General features: G+C 33.5%; 1 protein-coding gene across 2 annotated transcripts; it reads left to right on the forward strand.

The window, feature by feature from the left end:
• Positions 1–11,768: 11,768 nt before the first annotated feature.
• LOC120163002 lies at positions 11,769–14,599 on the forward strand. Of its 2 annotated transcripts, XM_039173039.1 has the most exons (8): positions 11,769–11,880; positions 12,048–12,298; positions 12,516–12,587; positions 12,985–13,049; positions 13,206–13,362; positions 13,895–13,975; positions 14,091–14,180; positions 14,343–14,599. In XM_039173039.1, exons 2-8 carry the CDS (start codon positions 12,053–12,055, stop codon positions 14,460–14,462), a joined length of 831 nt encoding a protein of 276 aa, XP_039028970.1. In that variant the 5' UTR covers positions 11,769–11,880; positions 12,048–12,052; the 3' UTR covers positions 14,463–14,599. The 2 variants fall into 2 exon arrangements, with proteins under 2 accessions (XP_039028970.1, XP_039028969.1); XM_039173038.1 differs by lacking the exon at positions 11,769–11,880 and having other exon boundaries at positions 11,942–12,298.
• Positions 14,600–15,582: the final 983 nt, after the last annotated feature.

Raw genomic sequence — 15,582 nt, forward strand, 5'->3', positions numbered from 1 at the left:
AAGAGAAAAAACAGATTAAACAAGGGAAAAATCTTAGCAAAAATACATTGTAAACGCTCATATTCAAGAAATAGCAGACTCCAAAGGTTACATATTATTCTTTTTTTATTATGTTCGAATGTATGTGTTTTTTTCTGATCGGTTCACTTCTAATTCATCGAGAGATTATGTTTTTTAAGTTCAAATACATAACATTTTTTCCTTGTCGAGCATAGTAACGATTCTTACATATATTCGAAATAATAAATATAAAAAAATAAATAAGCCTAGAATTTACCTGAGAAAGCAGGGGTCTCACCGGAGTTGGGGCGGACGGTTAGGTCATAGGGAAGGAGGCCGAATAGCTTAAACGTTCTAGGGTTCTTGGATGTTGGTTTTATACCTAGATCTAGGTTTTGATAGGTAGGTTCGGCGGTTTTGGGGGTGAGTAGAGGTTACTCCGCCGTCGAGGGTTGCCAGAGTGCGAGGTATTCGAAGGGTCGGGTCTTTTTTGGGTTAGATCTGAGGTTAATATTAGGGTTTTGGATGTAGTCATCAGCCTATTTATTTCTATTTTATTTCGAATTAAACTTCAAATTTTAGTTTATTTTATTCCAACCCTTGTATCTTTAATATACTTTTTTATGTTTTTCTTTTGGTGTTCATGTTATAACTATTAATATTTATGTCAACAGTGTCAATTATCAAATTGGGAATTTGGGATTTTATCTTACTCCAATGGGTTACAATTCTAATTGAAGAATCTAGGTGCAATTGTTCATTTCTTATACTTATTTATTATAATTGGTTTGTGTTTGACTCTTTGATGAGATGTTGCCTAAAAAAAATTTGTGTTGAGTTAATCGATCGACGGAATCGGCCAAGAGGGGGGTGAATTGGCAATTAAAATTTTGATGGAAGCTTTTGTAGAAAATTGAAAGTAATTGCATAGCGATTTAGAGTGGTTCGACTTTCTCAATCAAAGTCTACGTCCACTACCTTAGCTATCCACATTAAGGATTTTCCAACAAATTCACTAATTTGTTCTTTCTTTTGAGGCCAAAGAGATAACCTTACAACTCCCTCAAGAATATACCCCAATTCTTGAGAACACTCTTTCTCAAAGAGAAGATTACAAATTTGCAAACTTACAAGGAAATCCTCACAAGGTAGATTGTTTGCACAATTCTAGAGTAAAGAGAAGAACACTAAAAAATGAATACAATTGAGTACAAGTAGTGTTCTTGAAAGCAAAATGAATATTGAATAAAAAATAGGCTTGAAATGCTCAAACTTGAGGTTTGATGCTTTCTCTTTGATTCTCTCTTGATTCTTGTTGATTGTTATTTCTTGTTATTGATCAATGGCTTCTAAGCTTGTTTAAATACACCTTCAAATGATTTTGAACGTTAGGGATGCTTAGTGGAGTCAATATAGCCGTTTAAGTGTGAAAACAATTAATAAAATCAGTTGGGAGTGTCAGTGCATCGATGCATACCCATGGTGCATCAGTGTAAAATTCAAATATTTTGACCGTTGGACCTTTAGTGCATCGATGCATCAAGTGCATTCGATGTTTCAAAATAGCCAGAGTGCATCGATACATCAAATGCATTCGATGTTTTCATAAAATCCTCAGTGCATGAATGCATGAAATGCATTCGATGTTCAATTTATTCCATGGTGCATCGATGCATGGATTGGTGCATCGGTGCATCACTTTGAAAAATTGATTTTAGGCGATTTTGGTTCAAAATACTTTGTGAAAATTGTTTCAAAAATATATTAAGTATAAAACACAATTTTACACTTTTAGTAAGGTTTGAAATTGATCTTAAAAGACTTGGAGTAATAATTTGATATTCGATTAATTAAATCGCATATACTTAGAAAATCATTTGTAAAATCTTAAAATTCATTTAAACTTAGTTTGTTATATCGAAACAAAAATGTTTTCAACAATCTCCCCCTTTTTGATATAACAAAACATTTGTGTTATTTTAAGATTTTCTAAAAATTTTGAAATCAATTTTGAAAAATTACTCCCCCTTACTACAACACTTCTCCCCTTTAACACTTTTACACTTCTCTCCCCTTTTTGTTAAATCAAAAAGACACTAAAATGTTTTAAATAAGGTTTTGAAAAGCATAGCTAATTGATTTTAAATATATATATAGCTTAAGCTGCTAAGATCACAATCAAAAGAGAGATTAGCAATTAGTTTCATAATCAATATTCATAAACAAATGTGAAATGGCATAATTGGCCATAATGTATCTAATGATGCAAAAATAAGAAAATTCAACCAAACCAATTATATATATATATATATATTAAGTTCAAAATCCAATCATCCAAATCATAACAAATTCAAGCATTTAACAATCCAAAACAAACGATTTAAGTTTGAAAATCCAAGAAAATATAACAAGGAAACAAATTCACTCCATCGGAGGATCGAGAGGAGAAGGATAATGAGCTCGAACTTCAAGAGTGAAAGCATCCATACGTTCACGCATCTCTCGCTAAAACTCAGTAATCTGAGACTCCATGGAGGTAAACCTCATATCAAACGACTCCAAGAAAGATAAAAAATATTATGGCATTTGATCTTCTTGCCGTGCCAGTTTCGGTGCAGGCTCATCGTCTGGAACGTGATCGTCGATATCTTGCATAAGTTGTTGAAACTCAAGGTCATTATCAGCAGCCGGTGTCGAAGGATGAGGAGCACGAGAACAGCTAGGAGCAGCTCGTGAAGAACTAGCTCCCGGGGTTTGCTTACCGAGTCGAAATACCCAAAGACCGGTTTCCTCGTCTTGTTTCCGGTCCGCTTTCTTCAAGGAAGTAAGATTGATTTGGTTTTGGAGTGGATAGGATTGTCGAGAGAGACGTCTAGACCAATTTTGATAAAGAGGTTACTAAGAAGACATCCATAAACTAATGTTTCGACATGTTTTGAAGGAACAATGTTTATGACATCAACTAGTTGACTGAAGATAATATGGAGTAGATTGATTTTGATCTTATTCTTGAGACAGTGGATCCACCATAAATCCCTAATACGAAGAGTGAAGTACCTACCTCCGGATGGTCTAAACCACCAAGAGATCATCAGATGAAGAAAATGATCGTGATGAGATCGTAGAGTACTAACACTAGCATTTGGAACATAGGGATAATCTACAGTTTCATTCTCATTATATAATCCATAATCATCTAATCCAAAACGTGAAGCTATAATCGCGGGATCAATATTAATATATTGGCCTAAAAGATATGATCTAATGTCTATAGTCCCACATTGTGTTTCATTTTGAATACATACCGCATTGGAATAGAAAATGCAGACTAACTGTTGATAAACGATAGGTTTGAGCTGAAACATTTTATCAAACTTCCAAGCTTTAAGAATCGAAAGGTATTCAAAGTTAATATCTATCATAGCTTGAAGAGACGGAATACGCTCTTCCCGGATTCTATAAGTTTGAAAAGAACGTCTGTACCTAGAGTACAATTCGTCTCTACGACGCTCAGACATGTTAAAACAAGATCCTAATAGAGATGAAGGTGGAGGAGGAACGGGATTAGGAGGTTGGTTTGAACGAGAACGACTCGATGAAGTTCTAGGGCGTTTGGGATTAGACATAGTTTAAGAATTGGAAAAAGGAATATAACCTGCATATTGAAACACATGTATGCAATTTAATCAATCCCAAAACTCAAATGAGTCTGTAATAATTCAAGGTTCTCTAAATCAAATTCTAATGGGCATAGTTTTTGAAAAACTATTTAGAAAACAACGTTTGAAAATTATAATATGTATTGTTTTTCATGAAGACAACATAATTAAATCAAAAACATTAAATTTAAAAACTAAAATCAGATTTTTGATTTTTTTTAATTTCAAAAATTAAAAAATTTATTGAAAATTTGTGAGTTTTTGATGAAATTGGTTGTAAAATCTAGTTTATAATCATCAAACAATCAATGCCCGATATAATGTTCATCCTAGAACTAATCTAAACTAGTCCTAAGATAAAAAATCAATGAAATAGAGTTTTTGAAATATTACCTTGAAAATTTTTAGATTTGAGGGAATGTGATGTTGTTTTGCACGATTTGATAATAAAAGCAGGATTAGGAGTTGCAAAGCTTGAAGATTCTGACAAAATTTCGTTAATTTTGAGCAAAAGGAGGATTTAGAGAATGAGAGGGATGAGCGGCTAGAGAGGTTTAGTTTTTAGGTTTTGAACCAAATGAGAAAAAATAAGCCTTTTAAACCTAAATCCCGACGGATGCATCGATGCATGGGCTTGTGCATCGATGCACATACAAGGCGTGCATCAGTGTATCAACATGATGAATCGATGCACATTCAAAGGGATGCATCGATGCACTGTTAAGTGTATCGATGCATTAAGCACAGAAATGACAAAAATATGTTTTAAACACTCAAAATGCTAAATTAATTGGCTCTAGTGGTATTGGTAACTCATGTACTGAAAATTAATCATGTTCAATCAATCAAATTAATCCTTTAAAATACTTTTGAACATAAAATTAATTTTCATCAAGCAACATAAACTCCCCCTAACTAATAGTAAAGAATGCAATCAAAAATTATTATTATAAGAATTTTTCATTTATACTTAAAAGTGCTAAAATTATTTTAAGCACCAAGTGAAGATAGGTCAGTTAAACCTAATTCTCTCCTAAGTGTCCAAAATCTTTCTTTGTCTAAAGGTTTTGTAAAGATATCCGCTAATTGGTGCAAAGTATCAACAAATTCTAGAACTACATCTTCCTTAGCGACATGGTCTCTAATGAAGTGATGTCTAATTTCAATATGCTTAGTTCTAGAGTGTTTGATGGGATTTTTAGTGAGACAAATAGCACTAGTATTGTCACACTTGATATGAATGGTACCTACTTCAATTCCATAATCAAAAAGTTGTTGTTTCATCGATAAAACTTGTGAACAACAACTACCGGCTGAAATATATTCCGCTTCAGTGGTAGATAATGCGACACAATTTTGTTTCTTTGAAAACCAAGAAATCAACATATTTCTAAGGAATTGGCAAGTACTGGATTTGCTTTTCTTATCTAATTTGAATCCTCCATAATCCGCATCGGAGAAGGCATGCAAGCTAAAGCTAGAGTCTATAGGATACCAAAGTCCTAAATTAGGAGTGTCCTTAAGGTATCTAAAGATCCTCTTAATAGCTAGTAAATGTAATTCCTTAGGGCATGATTTAAATCTAGCACATAAGCAAACACTAAACATAATGTCCAATCTACTTGCAGTTAGATAAAGCAAAGAACCAATCATTGACCTATATAATTTAACATCCACACATTTAGCTCATTCATCTATGTCAAGCTTTGTTGATGAGCTCATTGGAGTGTTATGTGGCTTCTCATTTTCCAGTCCAAACTTCTTGAGCATATCTTTGATGTACTTAGCTTGATTAATGAAGATGCCATCTTTTCTTTGCTTTATTTGGAGTCCCAAGAAGAATAAGAGCTCCCCTATCATGCTCATCTCAAATTCACTTTGCATTAGCTTAGAAAATTCTTGGCAAAGAACATCATTAGTAGAACCAAATATTATATCATCAACATAAATTTGAACTACTAATAAATCTTTACCTTTATGCTTTAAAAATAATGTAGTGTCAACCTTACCTTTTGAAAAACCTTTTTCATTTAAAAAGTTTGACAATCTTTCATACCAAGCTCTAGGAGCTTGTTTTAAACCATAAAGTGCTTTTGTCAATTTAAGAACATGATTTGAAAATTTTAAATCTTCAAAACCTGGAGGTTGTTCCACATACACTTCTTCCTTTATAAAACTATTTAAAATGCACTTTTAACATCCATTTGATATAATTTAAATTCATGAAAACATGCAAATGCTAATAATATTCTAATTGCTTCCATCCTAGCTACAGGAGCGTATGTTTCATCATAATCTATGCCCTCTTCTTGAGTATAGCCTTGAGCAACAAGTCTAGCCTTGTTTCTCACTATATTACCACTTTCATCAAGCTTATTCCTAAATACCCATCTAGTACCTACAGTAGATTTATTACTAGGCCTTTCAACTAATGTTCATACTTTACTTCTCTCAAATTGATTTAACTCTTCTTGCATAGCCATAATCCAATGTTCATCTTTTAATGCTTCTTTAATATTCTTAGGCTCTATGCATGAGATAAATGCAACATAATTACAAATATTTCTAAGAGAAGATCAAATTGTTACCCCTTTTGATGGATCACCTATAATCTCACCATCCTTGACATAGTTGTACTCTCTTGGGTAAGATACTTCCCTTTCTTCAATGGTTGGATTCTCGAGAAGATCTTGAGTTTTCTCATATTTCATTTCTTCCTTTGATGATGGTTCTCCAACGTCATGTCCAACGTCATTTATATTTATAATACCTACATCATCATTCAAACAAGAATCCATCCTCGGAAGGGGATTATCATTGAAAACAACATACATAGACTCTTCTACAACTAAAGTTCTTTTATTAAATACTCGATAAGCTTTAGAATTTAAGGAATAACCCAGAAAAATTCCTTCATCACTTTTAGCATCAAATTTGTCAAGATTTACCATTGTTTAAAACAAAACATTTACATCCAAAAGGATGAAAATAGCTAATGTTAGGCTTTTTATTTTTGAAAATTTTATATGGAGTTTTCTTTAAGATTGGCCTAATCATTACTTGATTTACAACATAACAAGCGGTATTTGTGGCTTCCGCCCAAAAATATTTTGGCAAATTGTTTTCACAGAGCATGGTTCTAGCCATTTCTTCTAAAGTTCGATTTTTCCTCTCAACAACTCCATTTTGTTGAGGGGTTCTAGGTGTTGAAAAATTATGACTAATACCATTAGAATTAAAAAAAATCAGTAAATCCAAGATTCTCAAATTCAGTTCCATGATCACTTCTAACACTAGTTATAGAATAACCTTTTTCGTGTTGGATTACTTTTGAAAACGTGATAAATTTTTCTAATGTTTCATCTTTAGTAATTAAGAATAGAACCCAAGTATATCTAGAATAGTCATCTACCAAGACAAATACATATTGTTTTCCACCCAAGCTAGTAGTTCTAGTTGGCCAAAAAAAGATATAAATGGATCAATTGCAATACTCTACTAGTTGATACATCATTAATGGATTTAAAAGAAATTCGCTTTTGTTTTCCTTTAGAACAAGCATCACAGATTTTATTATTATCAAATTTTAGTTTAGGCATCCCTTGAACCAATTCTCCTTGAACTAACTGTTGCAAAACACTCATACTAGCATGTCCTAGTCTCCTATGATATAACCAACTATCATGCTCATCCTTAGTAACTAAGCATAAATTAGTCATTTCTATAGAGTCTAAATGCACCATGTAAATGTTTCCTTTTCTATGACCAACAAGCATAATCCGATTAGATACAATGTCAATGACTTTACAACCATTAGTTTCAAACATGACATTGAATCCCTAATCACATAATTAACTAATACTCAAGAGATTATGCTTTAATCCATTCACATATAAAACATTCTTAATTTGTATGGAAGAGGTATTACCTATTGTACCTATACCTTCAATGTGATCTTTTGAATTATCACCAAAAGTCACTTCTCCTCTATTTTTGGCGTTAAGCTCTATGAACCGGCTTTTATCTCTGGTCATGTGTCTTGAGCATCCACTATCAAGGTACCATGAGTTTGAATTTGTTTCCCGTGCCTTGTAGCAATGCTCTTTTTCCTACAAACATAGATTAATTTCTAATTTTTGGTACCCAAATTCTTTTGGGTCCATATTCATTAGTTTCTAAAATTCTAGTCCCCTTAGGTATCTATTTGTGTAGGATATCCTTATCTTTAGTAGTAACGAGTTCTTTAGGAACCCACATACTTCTAATGATTTTTCCATTTGAGGTTCTTCGGGGACCTCTATGATTGTAGTTTCTAAAAAATTTTCTAACAAAGTTGGATTTTGAATTTTCACATTTTTCAAATCTTTTTGTTCCAACTTTATCAAAAGAAGTTTTAAGATCATCAATTTCTTTTTGATGATCATCATGAACTTTTGAAAGTAAGTTATGCAAATCAATATTTTTCTTTTCAAAATCATTAATTTTGATTTGCAAATCTTTAATCTTACTTTCAAGCTCATTTCGTTTTTCAATTTTGAAACATCATTTTTATATTTTGAAAATAGAGTCTTATAATCCGAAGCCAACCCATTATAATCCTCTAATAACTCATCATAAGATAATTCATATGAATTAAATGAGTTAGAGGTTACCTGAGAGTTTTCCCCGATGGCCATTAAACACAAGTTAGATGCTTCTTGTTCCTCTTCATCGGAACCTTCTTCATCGCTCCATATAGCTACATGAGCTTTGTGTTTCTTCTTGGATTGACCTTTCTTCTTCAATTGAGGGCAATCGTATTTGACATGCCCCGACCTTTTGCATTCGTAGCAAATGATCGGGTCTTTCTCCTTCGATTCAGTTTTGAAGCCTTCATTGCATTTAAATTTTCTTCCTCGGTTGGGCCTCATCAATTTTCTGAATCATTTGGCAAATAATGTCATTTCTTCGTCATCGTCATCTTCATCCGAATCACTCTCATCCTTTATAGATTTGAGAGCAACTCCAATGTTTTCTTCTTCTCCTTCTCTTTTGGTGTCTCATCAATCTTATCAAGGTCCACCTCATCTTCAAGCATCATTTCATAAGTGAGGAGGGAACCAATTAGCTCTTCAAGAGTTAAGGATTTTAGGTTCTTAAGCTCGATGATTGTCGTTTTCTTTGATTGCCATGATTTTGAAAGAGAGTAAACTAACTTCCTCACAAGCTTTACATTTGGAATGATCTCTCCATATGATTTGAGACCATTGACAATCGTTGAAAATCTATCCGTCATAGCTTTGATATCTTCATCCGGTTTCATCCTGAAATTTTCATAGCTATGCGTTAGAAGACTAATTTTAGATTCTTTTACCTCATCGGTGCCTTCATATGTGACTTGAAGTTTATCCCATATTTCTTTGGCGGTTGTACAAGATGAAACTCTTCCGTATTCATCCGGTCCAAGGGCACAAAAAATAATATGGATGGCTTTGGAGTTGAGTTGGAACAATCTCGTCTCTCTTTCACTCCACGATATTGGATGAGTGGAAGGTTTGATATATCCGTCTTCTGCGATATTCCACGCTCCCATATCACTTGCTTGAATGAAATACATCATCATATTCTTCCAATAGGCGTAGTTTGCTCCATTGAAGAAAAGAAGCTTGTTGACGGGCATCGAATCGAGACCGGAGTCGACATTTGAAGTAGAGGCCATTGATGACTTGACAATAGATGTAACTCTTCCCGAATCGACTCAAGAGGTGATTAAACCTTTAAATTAGTGAGGCTATGATACCAATTGTTGAGTTAATCGATCGACGAAATCGACCAAGAGGGGGTGAATTGGCAATTAAAAATTTGGTGGAAGCTTTTGCAGAAAATTGAAAGTAATTGCACATCGATTTAGAGTGGTTCGACTTTCTCAATCAAAGTCTGCGTCCACTACCTTAGCTATCCACACTAAGGATTTTCCAACAAATTCACTAATTTTTTCTTTCTTTTGAGGCCAAAGAGATAACCTTACAACTCCCTCAAGAATATACCCCAATTCTTGAGAACACTTTTTCTCAAAGAGAATATTACAAATTTGTAAACTTACAAGGAAATCTTCACAAGGTAGATTGTTTGCACAATTCTAGAGCAAAGAGAAGAACACTAAAAAATGAATACAATTGAGTACAAGTAGTGTTCTTGAAAGCAAAATGAATATTGAATAAAAAATAGGCTTGAAATGCTCAAACTTGAGGTTTGATGCTTTCTCTTTGATTCTCTCTTGATTCTTGTTGATTCTTGTTTCTTGTTATTGATCAATGGCTTCTAAGCTTGTTTAAATACACCTTCAAATGATTCTGAACGTTGGGGATGCTTAGTGGAGTCAATATAGCAGTTTAAGTGTGAAAACAATTAATAAAATCAGTTGGGAGCATCAGTGCATCGATGCATACCCATGGTGTATCGGTGCATCAGTGTAAAATTCAAATATTTTGACCGTTGGACCCTTAGTGCATCGGTGCACTAAGAGTGCATCGATGCATCAAGTGCATTCGATGTTTCAAAATAACCAAAGTGCATCGATGCATGGCTGGTGCATCGATGCATGAAATGCATTCGATGTTTTCATAAAATCCTCAGTGCATCGATGCATGGTATGTGCATTGATGCATGAAATGCATTCGATGTTCAATTTATTCCATGGTGCATCGATGTATGGATTGGTGCATCGGTGCATCACTTTGAAAAATTGATTTTAGGCTTGATTTTGGTTCAAAATACTTTGTGAAAATTGTTTCAAAAATATATTAAGTATAAAACACAATTTTACACTTTTAGTAAGGTTTGAAATTGATCTTAAAAGACTTGGAGTAATAATTTGATATTCGATTAATTAAATTTAATATACTTAGAAAATCATTTGTAAAATCTTAAAATTCATTTAAACTTAATTTGTTATATCGAAACAAAAATGTTTTCAACAATTTGTCTGGAAGTGAAAAAAAAAGTGAGAGGAGGAGTTAAAGAAGTCACAAAAAGGTGCTCTTGATAAATTTATGTTTAAAAAGGCTGATTCTCATGAAACTTTGAATTAATCAACTGAAAATTTGTATACTGAAAATCCTAGAAATTCGGATGATGAAGTGAATGATCCAATTGACTTTAATGATGTGTCAATTGATGAAAATGTTGAAAATTTAGGCATTGGTGAAGAAACACTTTCTCATTTGAATATATATGATCCTATAAATTGAGAGAATCTTGACAATAATGCGAGGGATATATTAGTTGAAAAATGGCCCATAAGAGAAATGGATCTTGAATTTCCTGTTGATAAATATTATAGACATTTCTCATATGAATGTTACACTAGAAAGTTGAGCAATAGTGAGTCTAGTGATAGAAAATGGTTAGTTTATTCCAAAAATGTTGACAAAGTATATTGTTTTTGTTGCAAGTTGTTCAAATCGATTAGTAATGTAAGTTTGTTAGCAAATGATGGCTTAAGTGATTGAAAACATATTAGCCAAAGGCTTAAACAACATGAAAATAATGTTGAACATATAACTAATATGAATACTAAGAGATGATTGAAGACATAATATGAGTAAATTGAGTGAAAAATTGAGATGTCTCTTTATATATTTGGTAAAATAATGTTGGTTAATGTAATAGAATCTACTCGAATAATTTTTAATGAAAAATTTGTTTAGGGTTTATCGAAATTTATTTTTGAATTTTAAGTTATTTTTTAAGAGATCTTATCTCTTATTTTATTTAGGGCCCTTAAAATGTCAGGACCGACCATACCTATAATCGAAAGACAATTTTATAATAGTCAATGAATTAAAAAAAAAATAGTCCCCTATAATCGAATGATCAAATTTATACATTACCCTTATAATAACGAGAAGAAAAGTAATAATTAGGAATCGAGAATTACAAAATGAAGAAATAACCCATTTACTATACTAGATGGATAAAGAGTTGGAGTGTTTTCCTTTTATTCCATGCTTAATTTGATTTCCCAGATTAATTTACACCACACCATCTACATTATGAATTATCAAAAGCAGAGAGATAGCGAGAGAAAGAGAAGGGTTGCCAGCAATGGCCAATCCTAAATTCCAAAAATACCATCGGAGTAGTTGGAAAAAGGAAGGGTTGGCAACAAAGGAAAGACTTTTTTAGAAAATTTGTTGGTTCCGTTGATCCAACATAAAGTCCCCCATTTTCTCCACTACAGGTAAAGTTTTTCTTTTTATAAGATTTCTTTCTTCCTCATTCCCTCATTTGTCAGGAAACCTCCGATTCGCTGCTCTTACTCAGCGCGATTCCGGGGTTTATTATTATTAATTATGTTTTTGGATTGAATTCTATTGTAAAATTTTAATTTTTTTATCATGTCTGTAGAAATTATGAGTGATCACCTGGTGTTGTATGTGGATCGTCTGCTAAGACCGGTGCCATTACAGCCGGTGGAGTCGGAGGCTGCTCTCTCCACGGAGATTCCGGGGCCATCATGCTCCGCCAAGGAAAAGGAGATCATTCATGTAGGCAAGGAGGAGGAGGCGCTCATTCAGGCGGCGGAGTGCCGCATTTGCCAGGAGGAAGATTCCATTGAGAATCTTGAGACTCCTTGTGCCTGCAGCGGCAGCCTCATGGTCCTTTCTTTTATTTATTTTTTATTATTATTTTGTTTTCTTGGTAAAAGTTTGATTAAGAAGGTTTTTTTCATACCTTTGTTTAGAATATAAAGTGCATATATTTTTAGCTTTTATGATCCCGCTTTCAGTTTGATGAACTTCATTGTATTAAGCTAAATTTTGCAATTAGCATTACTGCTTTGGTATCATTAATGCAATCTGATTTTAATTGCAGTATGCGCATAGGAAATGCGTGGAGCATTGGTGCAACGAGAAAGGAGATATCGTTTGCGAGATATGTCATCAGGTATCTACTTGACTTAATTCCCTTTTCGAAGTTGTTATTTTGTTTAGAAACATGCTTTGCCTGCTGCAACTTGATTTCATCCTTTACAAGATCTTCAACTAGCATGTGTAGGCCTTTTGTGTTTTGTAAGGGGTGAATGTTTGTGGATTTCGAAGTAAGCTGTTACAAATGAGTGTGGAATAGGGTGTATCAACTGCTTTTTGGAAGAATATTATTTAATCGTTTGAATGATGGGAAATGCCCTTCTTTTCTTAGTACCGGCTTATTAGAAACACCACCTTTCATCCCTTACCGACACATAAGGCTTGTTAGATTCATAGTTCTTGTTTGTTCCTATTGATAATTGGTTGTTATGGATCCTTTCTGATGCAGTCAGTCCTTTTAATTTTCTGTGCAGACTTATCAACCTGGTTATACTGCTCTGCCTCGTGCTCAAACTGAAGAAGCTGCTATTGATATTGGGTAAGTTTGATGGTTTCACATGTAAGACATTTCTATGCAATGGTTGGTGGTTGGTAGATTTATTGTAAAATAAAACTTACATATGCTGTTGTATTTATCAGGCATACATTCATCAAAAAGTTTGATCTAAATTTGCGTTTTGCATCTTTCTATTAGTGGAGGCTGGACAATCCCTGGCAACCCTCTGGATTTGCATGATCCTTGGCTCTTAGCCATTGCAGAGGCAGAAAGACGACTATTGGAAGCTGAGTATGATGAATATGCTGCATCGAATGCCAGTGGAGCTGCCTTTTTCTGTTCAGCTGCTCTAATCGTAAGCTTTTAACTATGAATCTGCTGGACATGTTGAATCTGCATGGCATAGTAATTGCATTAACAGTAAAGAAACCTACTTTTATTGTTTTACATGATTTTGGGGGTTTCAGCTCCCAATTCTCTTCATCTAAATAGAAACTTGAGCCACTGGAGCAGTGGCACAATTCCACACGGGCCACAATCGATGTGGTCATCTCAGCTGATTTTTCATGTCAACAACTTTTCCCTTGCTCAATTTTATAAAAAAAAAAAAAAACTTTTCCCTTGCTCCTCTCTCTCTGTAACTGGGCTTGTTATGTGTAACAGTGGAGAGAAATAACTTATACCATCCTTCTGAGCCTTCATCTCCCAACTTTGATGTCTGAAGGAAAACCACCCAGATTCTGTCCTGGGCTACAAGCATCTCAGTTGAAAATTTTCATAAGACTTTTGTTTTTTTTTCCCTTTATTTTTCCTTCTTTTCCCTTAAATTTAAACGTTAATTAAGAGTTGTTTTTTAAAATGATTGATGTTTTCTTCAATCCTGTCAGTTAATGGCCCTTCTGCTTCTGCGGCATGCATTGACTGTTTCAGATGCTGATACAGAGGATGACGTGTCTACTTTTTTCACTGTAAGTTTTACCTCAAACTGCATCTCATATTTCACATTAACACTTCTTAAGCATATGCATACAGCCATCATACCATCGAGCCATTTTCTCTTAAAATGCTTGGTTATTTGTGCAGCTTTTCTTGCTTCGTGCTGCTGGATTTCTCTTGCCATGCTACATAATGGCTTGGGCCATCAGCATATTACAGCGACAAAGGCAAAGACAGGTTACTATCCCTTTACTTATATTTCAATTTGAAAACTCATGTTTGTTTCCTTCCAAAGGAAGCCAATAAAGGTATTGCTTTTCTTCGGACCTTGAAACCTTACATCACAGTCATGGTTTTATAATCAAGTTGATATTGAAGCATATATCACTATTGTATCAGGAAGCAGCAGCATTGGCTGCAACACAGATTGCTTTCGTGATACAGTCCGAGCAACATAGGGGTATGCATTTTACCATATCATCAGGACCCACAGTGACCACCCACCAGGAAAGTGCTTGACTTAAAATTAAATTGGTAGTTGATGAACAAATGAGGATTGGTTCCTTTTGCTTTTTATCTTGTTTATCCCTGAATAGATAATATTGAGGAAGACTAAAGCTGCTTCTGTTTGAATGAATTGCTGAAAACATGGGGTAGCTATCAGTCCTTTCCATAGTTTGTAACAATCATTGTGTATATGTAAATCTGTCTGATCATAATTATAAATTAAATTAATTGAGAGTAATGTATCAAATATGAAAATTGTGTGTGGTTCTAACAAAATTATTTGATAGTACACATAAAAAAAATGATGGTAATGAACTCAAAGTAGGTGAGTTTGACTGATAAATGAATTTGAATATATAATGTGTTATATTTAATATATTTATGTGTTTCTTTAAAATGATTCATTGGTTGATAACTATCAAATTGGAAATTCCTGCAAAAAATTGTCTTGAACAGTTATGAATAATATAGAGGCATGTATGTGTAGTATCGTTATCGGTGATTGTTATATGCCCTGTTTAAATGAACTAATAGACTATGATCTTTGTGTTTAAAAAGGGTACTATGATTAACTGAAATTGAAAAGATAGAATAATCGACTATTGGTTGTCTTAGTAATTTGTTGCATATAATTAATATGTCATAAGATTATGGGTAAAGTATTCAAATGGACTCTCGATTATATGACGTTATTTTGTTGAATTTCTTAACTATTAAAAGTTACAAAATGATCCATTGATTATAGGACGATATTTTATCGAGTCCATCGACTATTACAAAATTGTCACTTTGCTATTCATATGTTCCAAGTTCATCATTTTTCGTTAAAAAATTAACGATTGTCTGAGATAGACGTTAATATGTTGATTGAGATTTGATAATGTTTATTGGCACTGTCATTGCTTTTAAGCACTGACTCGACGACGTAATGTTTCAAGCATTATCTCGATGACATAATATACATGGAGAGTCGATCCATAAAATGAAGTTCAAACAATTTGAGATTAGATTTTGTTATTTCTCAATTAACAGATTAACGTCGAACTTAGACGACCATCAATTTTTTGACGGAAAAAGAAGAGTTTAGAACATATGAATAGTCGAGTAACTATTTTATAATCTTTAATAGTCG

The sequence above is a fragment of the Hibiscus syriacus genome, unplaced genomic scaffold (assembly GCF_006381635.1).
Source record: "Hibiscus syriacus cultivar Baekdansim isolate YM2019G1 unplaced genomic scaffold, ASM638163v2 tig00111427_pilon, whole genome shotgun sequence".
NCBI lineage: Eukaryota > Viridiplantae > Streptophyta > Magnoliopsida > Malvales > Malvaceae > Hibiscus > Hibiscus syriacus.